This window comes from Sus scrofa, chromosome 1 (assembly GCF_000003025.6).
Source record: "Sus scrofa isolate TJ Tabasco breed Duroc chromosome 1, Sscrofa11.1, whole genome shotgun sequence".
NCBI classification, from domain to species: Eukaryota; Metazoa; Chordata; class Mammalia; order Artiodactyla; family Suidae; genus Sus; species Sus scrofa.
The window spans coordinates 19,750,472-19,778,115 of NC_010443.5; the positions used below are offsets into that span (position 1 = coordinate 19,750,472).

The following is a 27,644-nucleotide window of genomic DNA, read 5'->3' on the forward strand; positions in this document are numbered from 1 at the left end:
GGTGCCTCTGCTTCAGGGTCTCTCATGTGGCTGCAGTTAAGGCTCAGGTTTCATCTGAGGCCTGACCGGGAAAGGACCTACTTCTGATCTCATGTACATAGTTGTGGCAAGATTCAGTTCCTTTGAGATGTTGAATTGAGGGCCTCAATCCTAGCTGGCTGTTGTTCGGTGTCTACTTGTCAGTTCCATGCCACATGGGCCTCCCCGTTGGGATAAACTGTTTCATCAAAGCCAGCATGGGGGAGAGTCTGCCAGCAAGATAAAGTCAAATCTTTTGAAACCTAATTGTAGAAGTGACAGTCCAACTCCTTTGACCTATTCCATTGGTTAGAAGCAAGTTACAGCTCCTGTTCACACTCATGGGGAAAAGGTTGCCCCAAAGTGTGCACTCTAGGAGACACGGACCATCTTAGAAGCTGCGTGACACATACAGAGAGGTTCAATACCTTACTCTTAGTGCTTTGGGCTGCTATAACAAAATACCAGACTGAGTGGCTAATAAATAACAGGCATTTATTACCCACAGTTCTGAGAAGTGCAAGATCATGGCACTGGCAGATTCTGTGTCTGGTGAGACCCCCCACTTCACTGCACCCTTACTTGGTGGAAGGGGCAAGGGGATCCCTGTGGAGGGGGTCTCTTATAAGAACACTAGTCCCATATTTAATCTCCCCCTAAAGGCCCCACCACCTAATACCATCACCTTGGGCATTAAGTTTCAATATGCGAATTTGGGGGAGGGGCAAAAACTTTCAATCTATAGCTCTTACCCAAGGATTAACAACTAATAGACAATTAAGCCAGCATTTGAGTACAGGAAATCTAGCTTCAGAGGCAAGTGAGACTCAAATGGTTCAGAAATTATGTTACCCATAGAAATAAGCATGTACTTCTCTTTCATCATCTTTTGAATGTATCAGTAAAACAAGGCTTGTTGGAGACAGTCTTTTCTGTGGTTGATTTTTCTTCCCCATACAAGTTTTCAAAAAACATGAAAACAACACTATGTGACTTTAACCCAATTATCTAGACTTCTAGTTAAAAAATAATAATTAGAAGATGTGATAACACTATTTCCTCCGATTTCAAGTTGCAACAACTGTTGAATAGACCTATAGACCTAAGTAACAACTTAGTAACAGTGTGCTTGTCTGGAGCCAACTTCCTGTTACCATTTGGCTTGTAGGCCTTGGGCTCCTCAACCATTGAAACTGAATAGAGAATGTAGCAGGCCTGAGCACTGAAGAGTAAGCCCACCTACCGGTAAATTAAAAGTGGTCTCTCCCACATAGCTCTATCAACTTTCTTTGAATAATGTAAGATTTCTACATAGAAATTAAATATCACCTCCAAGATGTGCTATCAGCTTAAAGTTATATATATATTTGTACACAATGGATTAAGACAACATCATTATTGGAGTTCCCATTGTGGCTCTGTGGGGTACGAACTTGAACTAGTATCCATGAGAACATGGATTAGATCCCTGGCCTTGCTCAGTGGGTTAAGGATCCAGCATTGCTGTAAGCTGTGGTGTAGTTGCAGATGCATCTCGAATCCAGCATTGCTGTGACTGTGGTGTAGGCCAGCAGCAGCAGCTGCAATTCGACCCTTAGCCTGGGAACTTCCATAAGCCATAGGTGAGCCCTAAAAAAAAAATCGTTATTACCCCTACCTAAGAGAAGGCTACCTGCTCATCTGCTCACCCACAAACTAGTTCCACCTAGTGGTAGCTACCTGAAATATAAATATAACACCTTGGAGATCTTCAACAGCCTTTTGGGAGACAGAATCATTCATTTGTTCCTTTAGTTGGTCAGTGGACATATATTCCATATACTAGGAACAGTATTAATAGATCTAATTATAATATCTCAAATTGAGAAACATTGAAATACACATGATAGATAATATCAACAATGCTGTATAGCAAGTATGTGGTATACAGTAACAAAACCTGAGTCTTCTACTTTTTCCAACATTGCAAGCTGTCTTGGTTCAAATTCCCTTGATTATTTACATAAAACTGCAAGGTTGATTTGGGGTTATGAACATTATCCTTGGCAGGATGTTTCTAAATTACAATATAATTGTATCTTATTTGTCATATTTTCATGTTTGTGTTTTGTGGGGGGGGGGTGTTTTGTTGGTTTGTTTGTTTTGTTTTGTTCTTTAGGGCCACACCTGCGGCATGTGGAGGTTCCCAGACAAGGGGTTAATTGGAGCTACAGCTTCCAGCCTACACCACAGCCACAGCAATGCCAGATCTGAGCCAAGTCTGAGACCAACACCACAGCCACAGCAACTCCAGATCCTTAACCCACTGGGCGAAACCAGGGATCGAACCTGCAACCTCATGGTTCCTAGTCAGATTTGTTTCCGCTGAGCCACAATGAGAACTCCATATTCTTCATATTTTGAATAAACTGTATAGGAAATATAATTACAGCTATTACATTCTAATCTCTGGCAATTAGGTAATTCAAACTGACTCTTATAATTCCTTAGGAGCACATTATAAAAGAGGAATGGTATTTCCCACCATAGTCCCAGCTGCTAATTCCAATTGTCCCATGATTTCACAGCTGCAAATTGGCCCCCACATTCTCACACTTGTTTCAGGCCAATGATGCTTTCCTTAATTAGCACATGACTTAAACTTTAGTCTTGGCTTGTCTGTTGCTTTGCTGTCTGGGCTACCAGAGTGCAGGCTGGCCTAATTGGGAAAGAAAACCTACTTTTACAGTGATGCTATTTGCCGGACATTGAAAAAAGGGAAGAACAATTTGGTTGTTAAATTTGCTTTCTTCATCAACTGAATTTGCATTCTCTGACATCTTCTCTGTTACAATCTAGTCTGGTGTCTAAGCTCTGAACTTCAATTTCTGGTGTTGTATTATTCTTGTGCTTCTTACACCTTATCCAACTTGAGAATGGGCTCTTGAAAAAGCCACTGGGAGCTATGCCTTGTATAAGCCTGTGAGAGACCACTGCGTGCAGAGTGTGATCTGAGGAGACACAAGGCTTTTTTCGGGCAGTCAGTAGGTCAGACTAGTACTGCCCTTTCTTCCTTTTTTACTTTAAATTCCCAGGGTCACTGTCACTCCTCTGGGTGGTTAAGCTACACAGATGAAAACTTTGTTCTAGAGGTCCATGTCAAATGCATGTATAGCAGAGAAGAGAGCATATTTGAGGAAAGTAGTTATTCCTGGCATTCTCTCTGCTTGTCACTAAAGTTTAAGATACATTTTCTTAGAAGTCACCAAGAGAAGGTTCTCCAAGGAGTTAGAACATAGGACAGAAAATGAAAATTGGGATAGGATGAAATGAGAGGAGCATACATTTTGTTTTGGAAGTGATAATCATTAAGTACCTACAATATATAGGAGGTATACTAGATACTGAGGTTGACACAAAAGCAACACAAAACATGTTTCCATGGGTTTGAAGATAATCTATAAGCTGACACACATTTGTGAAGCAGGTACCATAGGCTTCAGCCACAGGTCCAAGCGCTAAAAATAGCATGTGCTACAGAAGCACCTCACAGAGGACATGAGATTCGATCTATATGGTTAAGAGGGAGGAAGTTCAGGCACGTTTATTAGCTGAGTACAGCTGACTTGAAATTGGATTGTATATAGCGTTTGATGGGGAAAAGAAGGAAGCTAATCAGGCCAGAATAAACGATGTATTTGAGCAACTGAAGACAGGAGTTGAGACTTTACTCCATGAGCATTAGAGAGCCACCACAGATATTCGAATAGAGAAATGAGAAGATGAAATGAATATCTTAGAAAGAACTATGTTGTTGGTGGGTTTAAGGTGAGAAGAACTGAAGGAGGAAAGATTGGTTAGGCAATAGCAGTAGTCCATATCTGCCTAGGATGGTAACAGGAGTAAACATGAAAGATGAGAAGAAAGGATTTCTTTTTCTTTTTTCTTTCTGCCTGGACATGGAAAATTATTGTGTTGGAGAGGGCAAAGAAGACTGTGAGGTTTACAACCTGACAGCTGGTGGGGGTGGAGGGTGGGGTGGAGGCAGGAGGTGACCCAGTGTCAGCTAGGTTTCTTAGTAAAGGGGAAAGCCCCAGCTTTCAAAAAGCATAAACTGCAATCATGTGACTTTACAGCTGGAAGGGGCTTTAGAGTTCATCTGTTCAGCTCTTCATTTTATAGGAAGGCAGCTGAGGTTCAGGGCAGCATGTGACTCAATCCAGGACAGTGAGCAGAGGAGGGCACCTGTTAACAGTACCCATACCTTCTCCCACAGAGTCTCACTGCCTGCTTCACCGTCTGTTCTGTCTAGTTCTCTGGACAGTGGTTCTCAAACTCTGTATTAAGGACCAGTGCCCATCTGCAGCCAAATTAGACAAAATAAGAAAAAAGAGCCTGAATCTTTCAAAAAGCTAAATGTCTTCATTTAAAGAACAAATCTTTACTGGGTGAAGATGTCCTTGCTAATAATTAGTGTTAAAATCTTCCTTCATGTAGGAAATGAGTGGCCAATTTTTACCATCTTTTTTACTTTTTTAAATTTATATTTGGCCACACCCCTTGGCATGTAGAAGTTCTCAGGCTAGGGATCCAACCCTATGCCACAATGTAACCAGAGCCACAGCAGTGACAATGCTGGATCCTTAACCCACTGAGACACCAGAGAACTCCTTTACTGTCTTTTTAACTACAATAAAAAGGTAGTAAACAAAGTTCCTTTTTCAGACTTAAAAAAAAAAAAAGTTCTTGAAAAATCTAAAGTCCGAGAGCCATTTCTTAGCATGACAAATTATGTGTGATCTATCTTTACCTAGACACACCTAGTCACAAAAAAGTATTACAAAACACTGCTTTTCTGCCTGTGACCCCACCAGCAAGGCTGGGGTCACAGCCATCTTCTCCTTATCCTTTCCTTGTTTTAGGGCTGGGCCAGGATCCACGGGATGGTCACTGTGGTTGAGGTGAGGGGAAGAGAGATACCTGTTTCTCAGCACTCGGAATCACTATTCCATCTGTCCTTCTGCCTTAGATTAAGGCATGGTGGTAGTAGGGGGAAATGGACCCCAATTCTTTGAATATGGCCATGTGATATTTCTTCAGTCATTTGTAAAGCATCCTACAAAAGCTTCAAGCCACCTTTCCAGCTAGATCATGTCGCCTTTCCCACGTAGACAACCTCGTTGCTATGGTCTGTGTGGGGGATTAGTCTCTCACAAAAGGCAGACTAGTGGGCTGCTCTGCCAGGGCTGCAGAAAAGGTTGAATCCTGCTGGGCTGAGCTCAGACTCCAGGAAGTAGAAGCCGAAAAGAATCCGCTAAGTCACAGGACTCCTGCACACTCAGCCAGCTGCAGGTAGGCCTGATCATCAAAGATTCAATGAGAGCGACCTAATGGGAAGACCACTGCACCCAGAGTTAAGGGACCTGGGTTGCTTCTCCAATTTAGGGAGGTAAACAATACTTTCTTCTTGGGCCTCTTTCCTCAATTCCAAAAGCACGCGTCTAGGATTCCTTTCAGGAATACAAGTTTCCAACATCCAACAGGATTTGGTAGACGTGCAAGGTAGGAACCAAGTAGGGTCCAGCGGAAACCCCCGGTGGGACGCGCGAGATTCAGGGAGCTCCAGCGGTGACTCTCCGCCACGTTGCTTCCGGGAAGCGAAAGAGAGTGCGGGCGGGCGCCGTGCGCGCCCCCGCCAAGCTCAGCGTGCGCGTCTCCGCCGGGCTAGACACCGCCCCCAGGCCTGGCTGGGTGGGCGGGGCAGAACTGGGCGGGGCGGGGCGCACGGGGAAGACGGTTGTCCGGAGAGGAGGCCGAAGTGCTGGACGAGGAGGAGCTGGGAGAAGGCGGCGGCCCGGCGGGGCAGAGAGGCAAGGAGGAGGCGGGCTGCGCGGGGGTGTGGGGCTCAGAGCGGCGCCGGGATAGCGCGGAGCAGCCGGGCACGGCGGCCACGGCAGCCAGGGCCTGGGCCGCGGTTCGGCCGGGCCGGCCGGTGAGTGTCGGGGAGGCCTGCAGGGGAGGCCGGCACGTCCCGGGCTGCGCCGGGGACAGAGGCGGCGGCTGGGCCGGGCGAGGCCTTTGGTCCGCGGCGGAGGCGGCCGTGGGGTTTGCGGACTGGGTCTGGGGGGAGTAAACACGGCCCTGTGCCGGCCTCACGGGTCGCGGGGCCGGGGTCCTGGAGCCGTGAGGGCGTCGGCGCCCAGCCTGCCACCCGGCCAGCAGTGGAGGCCGTCAGCAAATGGCGACCCAGACCCCGGGGGCCGACCCCCGTGTCACCCGGGCTCCTCGGGTGTCTGGGCTTTGAGAAGGGGTGGAGCAGGCGTTCAACTTAGGAAACCCTGAGAACCTCGAAGACCCGGCTTCTCTTTCCTTTGGCGGTTTAGAAACTTGCGTTCCGTGGGGACTAACGGGTTAAAGTAGGATTGGGAGGCATCCTCCGCCGTCTCTCTCCACGGGACCAGTGAAGTTGGTAACTTTTCCATTCATGGAAGTCAGAGGATCTAAGTCTTAACCTCAGCCCTTGTGAAAGAGAAACATCCTGATTTTATAGATTTGAGGGGTATGACCATTTCCAAGTTATTTGTGTTCTGTCTCGTGGAAGTCCATTGCTTGGAAGGGGGCCATAGGGTGCACACGTTGAATGCAAAATAATCTCCTTTGAGTATGTTTCTAACTCGTGTATTTGAAGAATAGAGACAGAACAGCGTGTTGTTTACATGGTTCTAGTACTCCTTTCCCCTCTCCCTGTGTCTTGTTTTTCTTTCTGAGCCATGTCGTAAGTCTCAGATAAAAGATGCTTGGGAAGGAATTGACCTTTTATTCCATAATTACTTTGTTGACTCTGATCCAAAATGAAGTTATTTATGGTCATTCTCATATTAGTGTAGATTAACTTAAAACTTTAGATACAGAACCCCAAGCTTACTATGGTTTTAATTTCTGTTTTCTATTTCAATACTGTGTTGTGTCCTTTAAGAGATGTAGTAAATTATAGTAACAGAGTTTTTGCATTTTGCTCATATTAAGCTTTTCCAAAGCAGTCCCGTTGTTGACTCGGCAAAAGGGAAAGAGTAGCATAAAATGTACGTTTAGGGTTTTGCTAGGGGTTCAATTTTTTAGTATACGGTTTCGCTGAATCACTGTTATATATGCTTAGTCACTGTTTCTTACTACATAAGTTTAATTGGGGATAACATTATGTTTTGCCAACTTTTTAAATTGCCAGTTTGTTTTCACTTGGTCCTTTAATTCGGTGACATAGTTTTTTCGTGATTCTGGAAATGTTAGTGGGTGGAGTTTTGTAAGTGTTATCAGAGAACTGAAGTTTCCGATATAGGCAAACTTATGCATTCCAAGTGTACTAGGTATTTAATTTCAATCCAGTATTTCTCTATGGCCAGCATTGGAGACTTTTTAATGCAGAGTGTCCTAATAAAATAGGCTATTAAAGAAAAATAATGCCTATTTTGAGATAATGTATATAGTTGAGAGGTACTTTAAGGTCACCAAAATAGGCACTGTTTAATGTATTTTTACTATGTGGTATAATATGTTGCTAAGATGTAACTTTTAATGACATAAGCCTTATATGCTATTCTGTATAGTTTTAGATAAATAATTTTAACTGAATTACCATGACTTTGTTTCTTTAGACAGAGTTACTGCATGCTGTGGAAAAATGTATTTGTAGAATTTATTGATGTTAAAGTCTTCAGTCAAAAGGTTGTATAAAATATTATTTCATTTCAAATTTATTTTGATGAAATAGGTGAGATTGGCCTTGTTTAGTAGTGGTTTTGACACTGTAGGTAGTAGATAGTTAAATACAGATAAGCATGCCTCAATCACAACCCAGTCTGAAAAACTTTTACAAAAAGGGTATGTCCTTTTTTTTTTTTAAAAAAAGAGTGGTAGTGTTAGCATTAGATAGTTCTTCATATGACTGCTTTTAGTAAGCTTTTTACATATAAATGACCTGATTTAAAAATGATTATACATAAAGCTTTGTGCATGTAGATGTGGCTGTTGTGTAGAGTGAGGTATATCTGTTTTCTGAGAAATACAAGTTTGTATCCTACTGGACACGCCCTTAATTATAATCGACCTTTGTAGAATTCTAGGTTGTTTTCACCATTCAGTAATTGCCTCAAGGTGACAAAGCTGAGAGTCCTTGGAAGCCCATTCCGCTGTGCATGCTGCCCATTTTAATAAGCTGAATTCTGCCATTTGGGTGAATTATTTTTATCTGAGTATCAGCTCAAATAAGTTCTGGTATGGGTATTAAATATTTATAGTTATTATTTTAATTTCTGATGTAAGTTTCTAGTAATTCCATTTGCTTATTTAGTGGAGAACAGTTGCAAATAGTTAGAACTTTCGCTTTGGAACAAGCTATCCATAACCATATTTAGAAATGGAAGATGTATGTTTTGATCATATCATAACTGGAAGGGTAAAAACTTGAAAACAAAATTCCATATAATGAGGTCATCATTCTATAAATAGAAAGTCAGAACCAAAATTTAATAAAAGAGTGTATACAGTGTAACCCATTTAGCCATTTTGGATTTATCAGTAGGGTATGTACTTTGGGTTGAGAATTTAATGAGTTTGGATTTTTGATCTTGTCTCATCATCCCACCCCACCCCGTTTTTAAAAATGTCTGAGTGAAGTTATAAATTTATTATGGTTTTTAGTCTTTTTTGTTTTGTTTTGTTTGGCTGCACCTGTGGTGTGTGAAAGTTCCCAGGCCAGGGATCCAACCCATGCCACAGCAGTGACAACGCCTGATTTTTAATATTATGGTCTTTAAAACTTTGAGTGCACCTGATCAGTAAATCAGCCAGCAAATGTTTGTGTTTACTATGTAGTACCTCCAACTATACAAGAAGGATGGGATTTGCTCTGGAGGAGTTAAAACTGATTGGTAGATATAAAATTTCCATTGTAGACCTAATTGTAATAATAATTAACTAGTTGAACAAGTCTGTCTATAGCTCCACCTTAGCCTTACATTGAAGCTACATTTTATTTTCTCAGTAAAATTCTTTTTAATCTAATATCATATTAATTGTAATATTAAAGAAGTATGCTTGATACCACTTCCTTTTTTGAGCTTCCCATCCTTATGTTATACATACTCAGGCACCTGCACATGTGCAGACACCACTGCTGCTTTTCTTTTTGAATTGGATGCTTCTGTAGTCAGTAACCTATAGCCAGACTGCAGGGTTGATTAAGGAATTAAAATAGTTGAACAATAAACAGGTAAATGTTTGCTTATGTGCCTTTTATTACTATTATTTTTAAGATTTTAAAACTGTGGACGATTGAAATCGTCCTTGATTTTCTTTTCCCTTTGATTTGTTTTTATGATGAACAGTTTAGCTTAGTCCATATCTAATACCTAGAACATATGAGCTAGATACTCAATAAATATTTGAGTACTTTTGACTTTCTATAGCTGGTACAGTGAGGTAATTTTGACTCAATCTGGTTGACTAATACTAGATTTTTTTCATGAATTATGTAGTTTTCCATGAAATCAAGAATTGCTTTGGAGTCCATTTGGTTATTTCTTGTATTATAATTATTGCATTTGTTCATGTTTTTTGAATAAGTGAGGCTCTGATCAAGGCCCAGTTTTGAATACAGGGAACATAGGAATGAATGAGACAGACAGTCCTTCCTCCTTTGTGGAGCTTATCGTTTTCCCAAGGAGATAGATGTTAAACAGGGTAATGATTTACTTACAGTTAAGAGTAGTATTACCAAGGGAAAAGGCCAATGTGTAATAGCACATAAGTACAATATGGCATCCTTACCTTGCCTTTGAGTATGTGGAAAAGTAATATTTAAGCTGACATATACTCCAGGCAATAGTTGGGGAGGGAAAGGAGAGAGAGTGTGCGTATTTGTGTCTTGGAGGCAGAGGCAGACATTAAGAACAGCCTGAGGCAGCATGCTGTATTGAGTATTTGGGTGGCTTGACTTAGAATATTTTAAAATCATGCTAATTTACAGTACTTTATCTCCTTACATATTTTAGTGAATTTGGAAAAATAAAAGGAATACTTTTTTGAGGTCAACATCTTTATGTCTAGAAATAGCCTTAAATGACAAGGCCTCGTTTCATTGTATGGGAAAATGCCATGTCTTAAAACTCTTTCTGTGGGTTGCTTGTCAGCCAGAGTGTGAATTGGCCAAGAATTTCTGTTAGAGAAGATTGAAACTATTGTAAAGCATTTAATCATTTACAGTATTTTCTAGTCTAGTGAAACTTTTTATAGTCATTCGACTTTAAGTATAAATAGGTATGTTATTTGGAATGTTAAGATTCCAAGAGTTTTTTAAGAAACTTAATATTGAGGAATCTTAAATTAAGCTCATCTTGAACTTGAAGCCTCAGTTTCAGCAACATGTTTTCTACTGGACTTGCTGTGTCACTGTTCAACTGTGATAAATAGGGGATTGATGTTTTAAACCTGTTTTCGTAGGATTTATGAGTAATTATGAAGTACATTATGGAGGCATGTTTAATTTGGTAATAGAGTTCTTGAAAGAGGATGGTTCTGGAAATTTTAAATTCTGAAACTGAAGGTTCTATCCCCAGAATACTCTTTGGGTATTTTCTAGTGCATTTTTAAAAACTTATTTAATATATTTAATTGTAAATTAAAATTAAAATTTGGTTCCTTTCTTTGTATAGCTGTTTTGAGAATGGTTAAATTTATATTGTTTCACGCATTTACACTGAGCATTATAAATATAAATTATTTTAAAAATAATTTAAAACACTTAGGTTCAAAGTAGTATGTTATTACAATTAGAAAAGACCAAAAAGACGTTCTTGACCACGAGGGTGATTAAGTGTTGGAATAAACTACAAGCAAAGTTGTGTAACCTTCATTCCTCAAATAACATCTTAAAAATGGATCACTAGTTACTGAAGTGCTGCCTTACTTTCTTAAACTTTTGTAAGTAAGCATATTTGTTATTACCTATGTGCATTGATCAGATACAGATTTCAGTCCTAGTTCTACCACTTACTAGGTAGATGACCTTGCGTCCCTTACCTCAGTTTCCTCTGGGTTGTTATGAGGATTAAATGACATTAAGTGACATGATATACCTAAAGAAGGATAAAGTAGGTATACATAATTAGTGTTACCTTTTCTTTCTCTTTAAGTCTCCTTCCATAAATAATAAGTATTGTGGATTCATTGCTGTGAATGCTTTTTATTTTTATTTTTAAAAAACATTTATCTTTTTCAGAGGGGAATAATGCCAAAGAGGTTGTTTTGAACCTTGAGAGCCCTCTACTTCTACCTTTCAAAATTGTTGCTGTTTTACATTGAACTGGGTTGTTTGTAACAGTTTCTATTTTAAACACTTTTGAATTAAGTGATGTTTTGAGATGTGTTCTGCCTGGTCTGATCATGTGACATGAAGGTAACATAGTGTATTCCTACCAGTTCTGAGAGCATTGGTCACTTCTGTGGGAACTGCTTGTATTTTTAGGTGTCTTTCGTAGTAACAGTCAAGTTTATAAACTTCAGCATGTGAGATGAACTCTGTCTAGTTGTTGCAAAATAAAGAAAGCTACAGCTGTTTTCATAATCTAATCACTCAGTAAAATTTATCTTAATTCTTATTAAAATTTCTCTTTGCTTAATTTGGAAATTTCATCATTAGACTGTCATTTCTTCTATTTTGACCCTTTAGCATGGATATCTTTATAGGTTCTATCCTTAGCTATAAAATTTATGGGGATAAACATTCAGAAGTATTTAACTCATAATTTGTAATTTTTAAACACAATTTAAAAATATAGTTTTGTTGTTGAACGTGTGCCTTGTTTTTTTTCTGTCCTCTGGCATTAGTTAACACCATAGTATCAACTCAGAACTTTTCTATTTAATCAACAAAAGCTCTATCGATAAATAAGTTTTTGCTATTTGAGTTTTGAGGAAAATTATCCCTGGGCTGGAGAAAAAGAATACCAATTTGGGGGTAATTAGTTTCTATTAGCCACCTAGAAGCAAGATAGAATTAATGGAAGGGAATATGTGAGAGAGCTAGCAGTCTTATGTACACTGAAGTGAATAATCTAATCACTATTTTAGGCAAAGAATTGGCTTCTTATCCAGAAAATTATTATTAATTTAATTTGGCAATTTTGGAGGTGAGTTCCCTATGCCATGTACATGTTGAGAGAAATAGTAAGTAGCTATAAAGACCTGAAGTTTGGAAGAGCAATCTGGGCAGGAGGTATAGATGAGTTTTCAACTGGTGAGTGATAATTGAAACTTTTGAGAAATTGAGAACACCCTGGGGGAATGTATAGAATGAGCCAGTAATGATGGGGGTCCCTGAAAAAGAGTACTATTTTAGAAGAAAAGATTAAGGAAAAACAAAGAGGTAGGGGGGAAAACAGGGAAATGTGAGGTCATAAAAACTAAAAAGAAAGATTAATACTTCAGAAAGGAGGAATTGGTCAACATAATGATATAATGGCCAAAGAGGATGTGGTCTGGAAAAAAGCCCTTTGGCTTTAGCATTAAGGATCTTGATAGAATGGTTTTAAAGAGTGATGGTAAGAAGCCAGATTAGAGGGCTGAAGAGTATATGGGAGATTTAAAGTGTTTTCTTTGTTTTTCATTTTTCTTTTGAAAGCTTGGCTAAATAGGAAAAAATAGTAGCAAAAGGGGGGAAGGTATTGTTTTATTACTTAAGATCTTAAAGATGAAATAGTCTTTTTAAATTTTTGATGCTAATAGGAACAAGCCAATAAAGAAGTTGAAGGTTGTAGAAAAAAATTCATCGAGCAGGCTAAGTAATTAAATCAATGCATTGTGCCAATATTTTCTCTTCTTTTCGAATGAAACTTCTTTATAAAAGTAGGAAAGACCATTAATTAACTGTAATCCCCTCATGTTATTTTTATAGATATTATTTCTCTGATTAAAATCTTCAGTGACTTCCAACTGCTTATAAAGTACTCCTTAGAGTAGTATATAGCACACTTTTCATGACTTCTTTTTTTTCCTGTCCAGCCTTATCTCTCACAGCTACCTTGTATTGCGGCTTGTAATCCAGCAATGTTGGAAACTTGAGGGTCTCTCAACATGTTTTTGCCAATTCTTGCTTTTCTGCATTTGCATATGCCGTTACTTTAGCATTGAATGCCTCCCTTCCCGTCTAACCCTACTCTCCTATGCTTAAGACTTCTCATCTTTCAAGACTTGGGAATTCTTCTCTGTCCCCTACTCATACTGATTATTTTCTCTCCCATATTGATCATATAAAAATGTACAGTGATTTCACTGTTGTCTCTGACCTGCTGTAGCTCCTTGACAGGAGGCACCATTTCTTCTAATCTCTGTTCTGCCACTTGAAACACAGTCTGGTACATAAATAGGTGTTTAATGCATGAATGGAAACTGTGACCCTCAGAAGTAAGTGAATTGCCCACTGCCCAGAACTGGAGCTAGAACTTACATTTTTTGGATAAATTCCATCTATGTTTTCATTAAGGCTTACTCTATTGATTTGTTGTAGGATTTATTAAGGCATATATATAAGGAGACATCAATAGATGAAATCTTAAATGAATTTGTATGCTTGGAGGGAATACAAGGAAATCTTCTCATAAAGTTTTAGTGAAGTATATTAATAAAACTCAGATTCTCTTTTAGGAATATAATGAGGTCTCTAGAATGTGGGGTACGTCACATTCTAGTTGAAATTTAAAAGGTAAAAGCTAAAGGTTTCTCTGAAATCTAAAAGTTAAATGTACATTAACTTGTTTTTGACATTAATTTATATACTACATAATATCCTAGAATTTAAGTATTATATTTTGAAACATTTGGCCTTTGGGGCAGATTGTTATATAACATATAAAAATGAACTTTTGAATTGCTCCTTGAATTGAAGTGCTTACATTGTTTTAAGATGGACTGATTATATGTAAAATAAACTTGTTAAATATATTTTTTAATACATTTCATCCTCATATAAGCCAATATGCCTTTATGGTTTGATTTTCATTCTTAAAAACAATTTTTAAAAATTGACCACTTTTTGCCTAACTTTATTTTTTTCCATCTCGATAACTAGAGCTGGACTGACCATTATGGAGGAAGAGCTGCAGCATTCGCACTGCGTGAATTGTGTCAGTAGACGGTGTATGACCAGACCAGAGCCTGGGATTTCCTGTGACTTGATTGGTTGTCCATTGGTTTGTGGAGCAGTTTTCCATTCTTGTAAAGCTGATGAGCATCGACTTTTATGTCCATTTGAACGAGTGCCTTGTTTAAATAGTGACTTTGGATGTCCATTTACAATGGCTCGAAATAAAGTTGCCGAACATCTAGAAGCATGTCCTGCAAGTGTGGTGTGCTGTACTATGGAGTGGAACCGATGGCCAGTTAGTTATGCAGACAGAAAATCTTACGAAAATCTAAGCAGAGATGTTGATGAAGTGGCACAATTAGATATGGCCTTGGCCCTTCAAGACCAAAGGATGCTCTTAGAATCTCTCAAAGTAGCCACCATGATGTCAAAAGCAACTGATAAGGTATCAGAACCTAGAGAACAGATCTCAGTTAAATCAAGTGTCTCAGAAATACCACATACTAATGGTTTGGTATCTGTTGATGAAGAATCTTATGGTGCACTTTATCAAGCTACTGTTGAAACAACTAGAAGTTTGGCTGCCGCTTTAGACATCCTGAATACCGCCACAAGAGACATTGGCATGTTAAGTTCGAGTCTTTGTACTTCCCCAAATGAAATAAATGAAGAGCAGAATTCCAGAGAAAGCTTGAAAGACCAAGATCATCTTTATGCTGATGAGATAGGAGCAGTAGGTGGGATTGACCATAATGACACAAGTCAGAATGCCCAATCTGAACAAAATGGTTCAAGTGATTTATTATGTGACTTGGATGCCAGTTCTTATGGCAGTTCTGCTCTTTGTAATGGCTTCCCTTTGGAAGATATATGCACACAGGTCATAGAGCAGAATCAGAATTTACATGGTGACTCAAAACAAAATAACTTAACAAATGGAGAATGTGTAGCATCAGATGGCATTTCAGAACCTTCTAGTTCACTTTCAGTAGCAGCACAACTTAGGGAAGTAATACCAGCTAATGCTTTGCCTAATGGCACTGTTCAGCATATCCTCATGCCAGATGATGATGAAGGAGACTTGTGTTGGAGAAAAGTAGACTTGGGGGACCTGAGGAATATGGATGTTTTATCTTTCAATCATCCTCCTTCATTCAAATTTCTTTCTAACTCATGTTGGTCTAAACCAAAGGAAGATAAAGCAGTAGATACATCAGATTTGGAAGTTGCAGAAGATCCAATGGGCCTCCAAGGAATAGATCTAATCACAGCAGCACTACTGTTTTGTCTAGGAGATTCTCCAGGTGGGAGGGGTATATCTGATAGTCGCATGGTTGATGTTTATCACATTGACTTTGGGACTCAGACTTTTTCACTTCCATCTGCAATATTAGCTACAAATACAATGGTTGGGGAAATAGCTTCAGCTTCAGCTTGTGATCATGCCAACCCACAGCTTTCAAATCCAAGTCCTTTTCAGACACTTGGGCTGGATTTAGTATTGGAATGTGTCGCTAGGTACCAACCCAAACAGCGTTCAATGTTTACATTTGTTTGTGGACAGTTATTTAGAAGAAAAGAATTTTCATCGCATTTTAAGAATGTGCATGGTGACATTCATGCTGGACTCAATGGCTGGATGGAACAGAGGTGTCCTTTAGCATATTATGGTTGTACCTATTCTCAGCGTAGATTCTGTCCATCAACACAAGGAGCAAAGATTATACATGACCGCCATTTGAGGTCATTTGGAGTTCAGCCATCTGTATCTACAGTATTAGTAGAGCCTGCTAGAAACTGTGTGTTGGGATTACATAATGACCATCTAAGTAGCCTTCCTTTTGAGGTCCTACAGCATATTGCAGGCTTTCTTGATGGCTTCAGTTTATGCCAGCTCTCCTGTGTATCCAAGTTAATGAGGGATGTGTGTGGCAGTCTTCTTCAGTCTCGCGGAATGGTCATACTGCAGTGGGGGAAAAGGAAGTATCCAGAAGGAAATTCTTCATGGCAGATAAAAGAAAAGGTTGGTTTAATTTAATTATATCCTTATTTGACATATCATAGGCACTTAATAACATTGCAGAATTTATTAAAATTAATTTTGTGGAGAATTTGACCATCCTTAAAACTTAGTAACTCAGGATGCTGACAGACTTTTTTTGTAATGATAATTAATAAAAAGACTAGTTAGAACTGTTTATCATAATCATATATTTAATGCAGACATCCTAAACTAGATTCTAATGTCCTATGTAGAGGTCGCTTCTAGTTCTTCAGCTGGCAAGTTCTGTACCCATTCACTTCTGTAACAACTCCTTTTGCTTGAGTCCATGTTTAATCATCTTCTAATTTGGGCTCCATCTGAAACATTTTCACCATAGGACAACAGAGGAAACAAAGAGAAGTTTTCTATTACTGGAAGTTGGTAGTTTCTGTCCATTCTTAGCAATTTCTGTCTTAGAATTTGGTGGTTTTAGGTAGAACTTAAACAGGGGAGACATGAGAAAAAGTTATAACTACTACTACTATTAAGTGACCAATGGAGTCTTTGGGGAATGGAGAAAGTAAGTGGAGGAATGTGGAAATGTATTATTATTAGGCTGAGGTAAAATAAGGGCATAGGATTTGATATTGCTGGTGGGACTCTGGGTTTAGTGCAGTACAGGAATGTGTTGCAGATTGAGAGCTTGAGATGGAGCAGTAGGTGGACCTTGGAGCAAATCATGCTTCCACCATTTTCCTCCTTTGATATCTTACTTTTGCCCAGCTTCTGCTTGAGGCACTATCCAATAGAAACTAGAAGATATTACAAATATATTTGATTGAAAGTGGTTTTTTTTTTCATTTTAGAACATTTATAATATGAAACTTTGATTTTATAAAGTAGAAAAAAAATTGATAATGTTCACCTTGGTTACACAGGGTTCAAATTTCTGGCTACTTTGTTTTATTCATTGCTCTAGTTTTTTAGAATTCTGTATCTACTTGCTGTGTGTTCTCTTTAAGCTTTGACCAGTAAATGAACACACAAATTATTTAATGATCTTTTTTTTCCCGAAGAGAAGTCTGGTGGGAGAAATTTTCATACTTGCATGTATGTGGTTATGTGTGTATTTTTATTTCTATATGATTTGGTGTCCTTCTGCCATTTGGATGGTTCACTCAGAGCATGGCTCCTTTTTGTCCTTGCCTTCTAGAATTGACTTGTGAGGTAAAATATTTTCTGGGGATTCTGTTCCTGCAGGAAATCTCTTGCAGTTTAAATTGCCATCATTTATACAGATTACTCACACGTGTATATCCTGGCCATTTTCTCCTCTGAAATCCAGTCCGTTATATACAACCATTTACTGGTTATCTCCACTTAATTATCTCACAGTTTCATCAGACTCAACATGTCCTCCTTCTCTCTACCCATCTTGATCTCAGAGAGTGGCACTATCCTCTCTCAAGTTGCCTACACTAGGAATTTGGGAGTTAAAATTAACCTCCCATTTCCCCCCGCCTTAATTTCCATACCCAGGTAGTCACAAAGTCTTATTGTCTCCCTTCTTCATACCTCTCAGGTTTGCTGTACTGTTCCTACCACTGTTTCCCTCGTTAGTTCTGCATATAGTTCTCTCCTTGGGTTACTACAGTAGCCTCTTCCTAACTGGGTTTCTGTTTCCAACTGAGTTCCTCTCCAGCATCTGCTCTATACTCTATAGAAGAGGTAGAGTGATAAACAATTTCTTAAATACAGTTCTTATTCTGTAGTGCTTAAAAACTTTTTAAATGTATGTCTGTTGCCCTGGAATAGTCAGACTCCTTAATGAAACATTGAAGACTTCATAATCTTGTTCTTTCTTACCTCTTCAATTTCCTTTTGTCACTTTATATTACAGCTGTGGAATTTACATCAGTTGTCTGATGTTTTCTTTCTTGCCTTAAGGCCTTGAGTATACTGTCCCTGATACCTGCATTTGAACACTAGCGATGCGCTAGACAATGTTCACTTCACTTTCATTAATTTATTTAATCTGCTGTCCCTGTTTTATGGATGAAGAGACTGAGGTTTAGAGAGGTTAAGTAACTTGTCGAATTGGTGGATTCAGACTCAGGGAGCCTGTTTTTGAAGCTTGTGATCATCGTCTCCTTGCTATACCCTGCTTATTCTTCAGATCTTACTTTGTCAAGAAAGCCTTCCCAGACCCCACTGAAGCCCCTGGGAAGTGCACTGCTCTGTGTTCCTGTGCTGCTCCATATGTACCCCTACTCTTTTTACCCCTACTAACCATTCACCATGCTATTTTCAAATTTACCAGTTGTCAGTTTCTTTCATTAGACTTTGAGTTCCTTGAGAAGTGAGACTCTGGGGCACCAAAATATCTGCAGTAGCTTAGCATAGCACCTGCTTTCTAGAAGGCCCTAAGTAAATACTTTATGACCCATTGCTAAGAAACCTTATCATCAGGAGATGGGAGTGTCCATTTTTCCTGAGTTTGTTTCACCAGACTCTTTAACTGTGTTGAAGTAGGGAGGCTATCTGCCACCATTGAATTTTTCAGCTAATTTGTTTAGTGACGCTTAACAAAAACTCTTAGTTCTTAATCATAGTTCAGTGGGTATGGGGAATCGTAATTTATATTATCCATTGGTAGCTATTCTCCAGGTCTTAACCGACTCCTGGGAAATGATTCCATGCAGGGTAGTTGATATAATCCTAAGAAGTATAGCAGTTAATACTCTACATGCTGAACTGTTCAATTGCCAGCTAAAAAATAATTGTGTTCTCACAGAATTTGAAGGCCTCTGGCCACCCCAGAATTCATACCTTTCTTTTCTGAGAAGCTCTAATGAGTGCTGAGGGCTTCCTTCAAATCCACAGCTACTTTCTAGAGTTATCTGCTGTTTGTCATGGATTCAGTGTTCTCTAGACATTTGCCTGTTAATTAGCTTAGCAGGATTCCTAGGCCTGTCCAGCTCTATTCATGCATATTACCTATGTTCAGGTAACAAGTTGTAAAAACGAGAGGGGGCACAACAGTCATTGCTGGACCTTTAAGATGACAGTGCTTCTTTCAAGGCTTTGAGCTGCTGAGTGGAAAATGGGAAAGTAGTTCTTATTTTTACCAGACCCATGAACAGGGATGGCAGATGAATATTTTCCCCAGAAGTGCATCTGGGGAAATGCATATAGAGGTAAAAATGATTCATTTTACAAAAAATTCTTTCTCTGTAAATTTCCAGAAACACCCGTATTCTTCAATATTACTAAGTGCCTTTACTACTTATAAATAGTGGAAGGAAAAGTACATTGGCACAAAATTCTAGAGTGTTTTTTAGTATACTTCACATGGTGGAATAGGAATGGGAGAAAAACTTGGAGAAAAAAATAATACTTATATTGTCAGTATCTCTAGACTATGTATCTAAAGCCATTCAGATAGCAGAAAAGACTAGTGTACAGTATTTATTATTTTAGGAAGAGGCTCCAAATTCATGAGGTTGTTATTTTATAAAAATTGCTTAATAAGCCAGGTTGGATGTATTTTTAATTTTAATTTTTTTTCTATTAAAGCATAGTTGATTTACAGAGTTGTGCCAGTTTCTGCTATACAGCAAAGTGACCCAGTCATACACATCTATCCTTTCCTTGGATGTGATTTTTAATGTTGAATTTTGTCTTTTATTTTCTTTTCGGTTATTAAATTTATTGAGGTCATAGTGTCACGAAAGTGATTTATCTTATAAATATTTGACAAACAGATTGTGCAAATGGGTTACTGCCTTTCAGTTTTGTAGCTGACTACTTGAAACTTTATATTGACTATATCTCTAACAGAAATGTATGCAATTAGAGCAGGAAGTATGTTTAAGTATGATTCTTATAAATTGACTTGTTTAAATCTGAAGTAGAATTTTCTTCTAGGTATGGCGATTCAGTACAGCTTTCTGTTCTGTCAATGAATGGAAATTTGCTGACATCCTAAGTATGGCTGACCACTTGAAGAAATGCAGTTACAATATTGTAGAGAAACGGGAGGAAGCAGTCCCATTGCCATGTATGTGTGTGACACGAGAACTCACTAAAGAAGGACGTTCACTTCGCTCAGTTTTAAAACCTGTACTTTAAAAACCGTAACTCCACTTGCACATACATGCAAGTACCTAGTATAACTCCTTTGTAATATGTGACACTTTATTAATGTATTAAAGATTACAACTAGCTAAATATATTGTCACTATGTATATAATGCTTTGAAGTGACGTATATTTTTATAAAGTACTGTTTAGTTGGAAGAAGTTGCCTTAATGTTTGAAATGTGTGAATTTTTTGGAACTCGCTGGACAGGGTGATATACTTTTTGAGCTACATAATTTTCAGAATTAGTATTTTTGATGGTGTGCATATTTTGGTTCTTAATTAAATTTTTTCTTCTTAAACTAACAAGATCCTGACCAATTTATTTCTCATATTTTCTGTGGGTTACAACCCATGCATTCAAAAAGCAAAACTTGGATTCTACTTTTTATGTCTTAGGCTTTTCAGATAAAAACATTCAATTGCTTTAAGTACTGCATAAGACCATTATAAAGTTTTTACTTTCTAGTACTCCCCTTATATGATTGTTGATATGTAGATGATTTCTAATGTATACATAATATTTAAAATCATAATATTTGATGATGCTATTTATAATAATTTTAAAAATAGTCCACAAAAATGTTTTCACCTTACATATTTACAACTCTCATTCAGTGGTCATATATTTTGTTAGACCCATGGCAGTGTGTTTTATGATAGATGAAGGCGAAATCAAACAAAAAGCCTCTGAGTTTAATTTGAAACTGTATATGGCATCATATATTTGTTAGGTATTTGATATTTGGAGAAATGAAAATATAGTTGGTCCTTCATATCTGCAGGTTCTATATCTGTGGATTTAACCAAAGGATGGAAAATATTTGAAAAAAAATTCCATAAAATTTAAAAAACAAAACTTGAATTTATCACTCACCTTCAACTATTTATATGGCACTTACATTATATTTACAACTATTTACATAGCATTTACATTGTATTAGTTACTATATGTAATCTAGAGATGACTTAAAGTATATGGAAGGATGTGTATAGGTTATATGCAAATACTGTGCCATTTTATATAAGGGACTTGAACGTCTGTGAATTTCGGTACCTCAGGGGGTCCTGGAACCAAACACCTGTGGATACTGAAGGACGACTGACTATACCTCATTGTAAGTTTGAATTGGGCATCTTGTGTGAAAAATTGAAAATATTCATAATGCAAAGGGCTTAACTTCATAAGCATTTAAAATTTTTGCCTTTCGATCTTCATAAAAATCCTAATCATGTTGTTTTAAGACACTTAAAAATAGGACATTTGTCTTTGTAAGGTGACAATCACAAAATGCAGAAACCTGCCTTGGTTGACAATCTCTAAACATTTTCAGGCTAATATTCCATAGACTTCTCTACCAAAAATGTAAGAATTCCATCTTTGTGTAAAAATCAAAGTATAACAGAAAAATATTCAAAGACCTACTCTTTAAGTATTTTATTATAATTTTCAACCTGGTTTATACTATTATTAACCTGTTATGGTCAGTTTAAGAGAAATGAGTATATCAGTATTAAATAAATTGCAAAGCCGGGGACATGTACTTCAATAATTTAGGTAACTTCTGGCCTTTGGTAGTCTGAAATGATGACAGGTTACTTTATTATAAAATTTCAAAACTCTGTTTTGTCTTCTCTTCCTACATTTTGTCCCTGAGAGTACTCTGTTGTCACCTAGGTTCTTGATTCCCATATATGGCAATCAGACTGGGCAGAGGCATTCCTCCTCGGGCATTACAGGAAAATTCTGAACTGCTTAAGACTTGTTTTGGTTGGATCAAGTCCTTATTACAGTTGAAAAATATAGCATTAGAGACTAATTAATTATTTTGTCTCACCTGAAATTTTAATTAGTGGAATACTTATTTCTCAGTGCTGAAACTTACCTTTTTCAATTGTGATTGAATTACAAAAATAGTCTCTTTTTTGTGAAAAAGGAAAAAAAAATAAGATGGCAAATACTCTAAAGTATAACTCTGCCTTTTCAAGTTTTGCTGAAGAATGTGTCTGGTTAGGATAGCACAAACATTAACTTTTTTTTTATGGTTGTGCTTTTAAAATCTTTGTTTTTTAAGTTTCGACTTCTTGTTTCCACTCTGGATCATGAGATAGTTAACATTTTCCACCTTTTATTTCTTTTTCACATCTTTTGCTGTTTTCTTTTTTGTTTGTTATGCCACCATACTATTTTGTTAAAATGTTTTCTCTGTGTAACATTTGTTCAAATTCTAATAAAATTAATATTTTCCTTTATATGGCTCAGTAACTTAAAAAGAAAAACTTACATTTAAATAAAATTTTAATCCTTGTTTGACAAATTCCAAACACAATCATATTGTTTCTATAGTGGGGATTTTCTGCATGATGTAGGAGTTGCTGGTTGATTATCATTGGTCACTCATGTTTTACCAGTGAACATGAATTTTTTTTAATATGTAAAACTCATTAACTAGCTTTCTCTGCCCCTTCCATGTCTTCTTGAAAGTAGTTCCACCTAGGGGTATTGAAAGACTGAAGAGTTCCTGGCAATTTTATTTTCTAAAATTTGTAGTGGATACCAGCCTTTTATGCATGAAAAAGTTTGTGTGTTGACCAAGTAAATTGGCATTTGAGAAGTCTTTGCTAACCGGCAAGCTAAAGGGCAAGTATGAGGAAGGAGGGAAATAATCTGAATTCACTTTTGCCCTCTGCCTTCTTTCCGGGAGCTCTCTGCTTAACCTCAATCTCGCTCTCTTTCCCCTCCCCAAAGAATCACAGATCATTTACAGTAGTGCTTCCCAAAGTGTGGTCCCAGGACCAGTAGCATCAGCATCATCTGGGAATTTGTTAGAAATACAAATTCTTGGAACTCTCCGCAGACTTACAGAATCAGTCAGAAACTTTGGGTGGGGAGGCTGCAGTCTCCCCAGGTGATTCTGATAACATGGTAAAGTATGAGAATTTAGAATAAAGCCTGGGACATGCCAGCTATTCTTGTGAATGATGTGTTTTTGGAGCAGGTATAAGTGTGTACATATGTGTATAATCCAAAATTAAGAGTAATAGTAATTAGTGTTAGTTAATGATTAAATTTAAATGATACATGTTGTTTCAAACTCAGTGCCATATGACAATATATTGGGTACCATAGGTGGACATTTTTTTTAAAGCTAGTATTTATTAGTATTATAAATTCTCTGTTATTACTAGTGTTTCAGTAGTGTTTATTCTGATCAAGGTAAATCGCAGTGGAACTTCTGTTCATTAGCATTAACGTTTAGCCTAGTCCTCATTCATTCTCTTGTTTAGTGGTTGCAGAGTCATGTGAACATATTAGATTTCTAGGATAAACAGAGTAGAAGTAAAAGGATATTAGATTAAATTCTACAAGAATTTTGTAGGAATTCTTTCAACCCTGTCAATAAGAAGTATTAAAGACTGAGTTTCCGGTTTCAGTAGTGTAGAATCTTTTTTGGTCTTTGACCCTGTGTTATGCATCCCAACAATGTTATTGCTGTTAACCATCCCTTAACATTGGATATTGTGGTCCTTGAAGATACGGTGTTTATACCACTGTATTGGTAACAGATTTTTAATCTCTGGCGATTTGTAGTTTTTGTTTAGATTTCATGTTTTGCATCCCTACCTAAAAAGACATGGAGTTGATTAATTTTTAAAATGTTTAAGGAATCAGTATTGGAGACATTAAAAAGTATATTAATACGTTTCATGCCTGACACACCACATTGAAAAGCAATGTAATTAGAATCTGCAGAGTTAGGTATTTAGAATTGCAATAGAAAGCAGTTGGCCTTCATTCTTTCAAAGGCTGGACAGAGCCTTTTGATGGAAATAATTTCTCTGATGTGTGCTTAGCTGATTATCTAAATATACTTATTAGTCAACATGCTAGTAAGGCCTAGGAAACAAGAGTATTTAGTTACACCTTAAAGAAATCAATGCATCAGTGACTCATCCATTGTGTTTAAAATGATTCAGTGTTGGGTTGTTTTTAGGATTTGATCTAAATCTGATTTCCAAACAAAAAACTTTGATGTACAATTAAACACCCACACTAGTAAACGCCTTTCCAAATAAAAGAGGATGTTTAGTCACCTTTTACATAATTATCTTCCTTGATTTAAAAGATCAAAGTAAGTTCAAGAGACCTTTTCAGTTTCCGTTGTATGGATGAAAAAACTGAGGTATTCGAAGTTTAGGTAATGATGAATGTATTGGGTATTTGAGAAAAAGATGTTCTGACGCAGTTCACTTTTCTTCTTTACAAACACAGAAAGAGAACACTTAGATGTAGGGAAATTATTTTGGACCATTTTTTTGCCTAGAATATTTGATTCCTAATATTCCTAGTAAGTGTTTTGGAAAGAACTATTGGGTAATACCTTTGTAAACAAAGTAAAATTAACTAGGTACGATATGCTGTTCTGAAAACCCTTTGCAAAAATAGGGTCTTTTTCTGAATTTGTAGAAGTATTTTATTGCATCTGTGGTTGGTAAAATTCTATCAATGCATTGTTTATACATATCTTTATTTGCATGTATAACCTCCAGAAATCAGCCAAGTAGATTTTAATACATCTTGAGATTACTAATGGAGATACATCTTGAAGCGCTTTTTTTCTTTAGAACATTTCACAGCTGACATTTTGTATTCAGAATGTTTGACATTCCAATGTATTATGTGAGGAGTGACTTTTCATTAATTTAGTAAACTACAAAGAAATGAGTTACAAGGATGATTCATGAACATGCTCTTGGAAATACAGTAAAAACTCATTGATATGAATCTCCCTGTTTTATAACTATCTTTGACATGCTGTACTGAAGCATCTATTATTTACTTGGAAGAAAAGCATTTCTGAAGCAAACTGACAATAGAAACAAGGGAAATCTGTTTCTTTCTCACTAACACCAAAAATTTTTAAGCATCCTCAAATCATTTTATTAACCCATTTTCATGCAAATATTATTGTAAGAAATGATTCTTTGATAATGGGTAGTTCTAATGGTGGTAACTGTGTGTTTGAAAGTAATAAAACCACATTTCATTGAATTCCTAAGACTGACCACCTCATTAAGTCAAATTGTCCTTTTCTAGTAAAAGCAAAGTCAACAGATTTAATTTTTGCCATTTTCTAATATAAATTGTTAGAATTTTTTTTTTCAGACAGGTCTACAAACAGGTAAATAGGTTGATATATGTGCTGGTTCATTCTTTGACAGAGGAGCTGATTTCCTTACCCCTTGCAGTCAGAGTAACATTAATTGTTAAATTATTATTCAGTGGTCTAATGACATAAGAACAGTAGCAATAATTTGTTATTAAAAAGATTGAAGTTGGAAAAAGGAGATTCTCCCTTTTGCTGTCCTAGAATTTTTTCATTGAAGTCTTTCTTTCCGTATTTGTCATTATTGCTTGTTTATCCCATGATTTCAATTTTCTAATCGGGTAATCAAAAAACCTAGATTAAGTACATGGAGTTTTAAAAAACTTGTTTTGCTGATCAGCCTATGTTTAGTAGTTTTGGTTGATAAAGTTTATAGATTTAAGTTTTTAGCTTCCTTTAAAGTCTCTCAACTCACAAATAGATTTGTTGTGTTGAAAAATTGAAGTGTCAGCGTTCAGATTAAACACATTGATTCAAAGAAATCAAACCACAGTAACAGAAGCAATAATAGAGTATTATACCTGTTCAAGAGTAAAATTATCCAGTGAATATTTAATTGTGTCAACTGGATGTCTTTTATATTAAATGATAACTTTAAAAAATGTTACCTGTATTAGAGATTTGAAATAAAAATGGAGAATCATAGTGATTCCCTACAACATTCCAATAGTTTTACGATTAAAAACTCTGATATGAAATAAATTATGTTGAATGGTTAATAATTCGATGGATGTGAATTCTAAATATTTTATGCTGCATTTGAAATATTAACGTTGTATCGTTCATTTGATCAGTGTTTAAGCACCAATCAATCCTGAAAACTTGAATTGCATTCTGAAAGGTAATTGCACTGACTCATTAACTTACCTCAGGTGTCATTTAATTTCTGAAGTATCTTTTTTTTTTCTCATGATTTACATAGAGTTGGTTTATTTTGGTCTTAAATTCAAAAGAAATGGTATTTCTTGAGAAACATGCTAAGTGAAAGAAGCTAGACCCCAAAGGCCACATATTGCATGATTCCATTTATATGACATAATCCATAATAGGCAAATCTATTGAGAGAGATCAGATTAGGGGTTGCTAGGGGATGTGGGGAGGGAGTGGTAGGGAGTGACTGTTTAAAGGGTACTGACTTTCTTTTGGTGGTGAAAATATTCTAGAACAATATAGTGTGGATCGCACAACATTGTGAATGTATTAAATACCCCTAAAGGTTAAAATGGTAAATTTTATGTTACATGTATTTTACCACTTTTTTTTTTTTTTTAAAGAGGGAGTAATTGCAGTCATTACCAAAGACAAAAAGGACAGTGTGCTCAGTCTGTGAAATGCTCAAGCTATGGTTTAGAATTAAATTACAGTATTTGTAATGTAACACATTTATTCAGTTTAAAGTCCTAATGAAATTCATGAATTCCATCACAGAAATGCTGCTGACAGCAGGAGAAATAAAGTTGTGATTCATCACAGTTTTCTTATATTTAATACAACTGTAAGTAATTGGCTTCCATGTTCATTTTTTACCTTTTACATTTTCTTAGGATTCCTTATGACACATCTCAATCACACTTTTTAAAGGTCCGTACTTAAAATCATGTTTTGAAAAAAATTTGTATGATTTTCATGATCTTTTTTTATAATTTTTTACTTTGTGTTCCTTTTAAAGAACAAATACACTGATGTATTAGATAAGACTAAATTAATAAATTGAACTTATGTATACATTTTGTATTCTTTTGAATTGTGTTATGGGAAATACTTGAATCTTGGGATTGGTAGGTACTCCAATGACCATTTAGTTTCTCATTTTATATTTGGGGAAATTGAGGCTAAGTTTGTCCGTGTTTGTTCGTTCATTCAACAAGCATTTATTGAGCACTAATGCCAGGCACTGTGTAGCTTGACTGTGGAAGGTTGTGACATGCCTAAAATTTACACAGGGAATTACTTCCTCCTCCTCTAAGTGACTACTGTGTATATATGGTAACTAAGCCAGACACATGGACGAATAGACAAATTCCAGAGAAGGAAAGGCTTGAAGCACTTTCAATGGTTCTTCACACATACCTTCCTCAAGTACTAAAGACACACTCTTTTGAGTATAGTAAAATCCAAATGATCATAAATAGTCTTATTATTTGAGGAATGATTTTAGCAATTAAGCAATTAAGTTTGCTTTCATTACTTTACATAAGATGTATTTTCAGATTACTTT

The 27,644-nt window shown here is 36.9% G+C and overlaps 1 protein-coding gene across 2 annotated transcripts; it reads left to right on the top strand.

Moving 5' to 3' along the window:
- Positions 5,761–27,150, top strand: FBXO30 (F-box protein 30). 2 transcript variants are annotated; one of them, XM_003121151.4, is made up of 3 exons: positions 5,761–5,867; positions 14,120–16,157; positions 20,046–27,150. In XM_003121151.4, the coding sequence occupies exons 2-3, from the start codon at positions 14,136–14,138 to the stop codon at positions 20,247–20,249; spliced, it is 2,226 nt and encodes a 741-aa protein (XP_003121199.1). In that variant the 5' UTR covers positions 5,761–5,867; positions 14,120–14,135; the 3' UTR covers positions 20,250–27,150. The 2 variants fall into 2 exon arrangements, with proteins under 2 accessions (XP_003121199.1, XP_005659221.1); XM_005659164.3 differs by having other exon boundaries at positions 5,820–5,989.

Excerpts from the sequence above, each read along its gene's own strand:
- FBXO30 (XM_003121151.4), top strand. The coding sequence starts at position 14,136 with ATGGAGGAAGAGCTGCAGCATTCGCACTGCGTGAATTGTGTCAGTAGA. Across the intron at positions 16,158-20,045 it reads CATGGCAGATAAAAGAAAAG|GTATGGCGATTCAGTACAGC; the intron begins GTTGGTTTAATT and ends ATTTTCTTCTAG.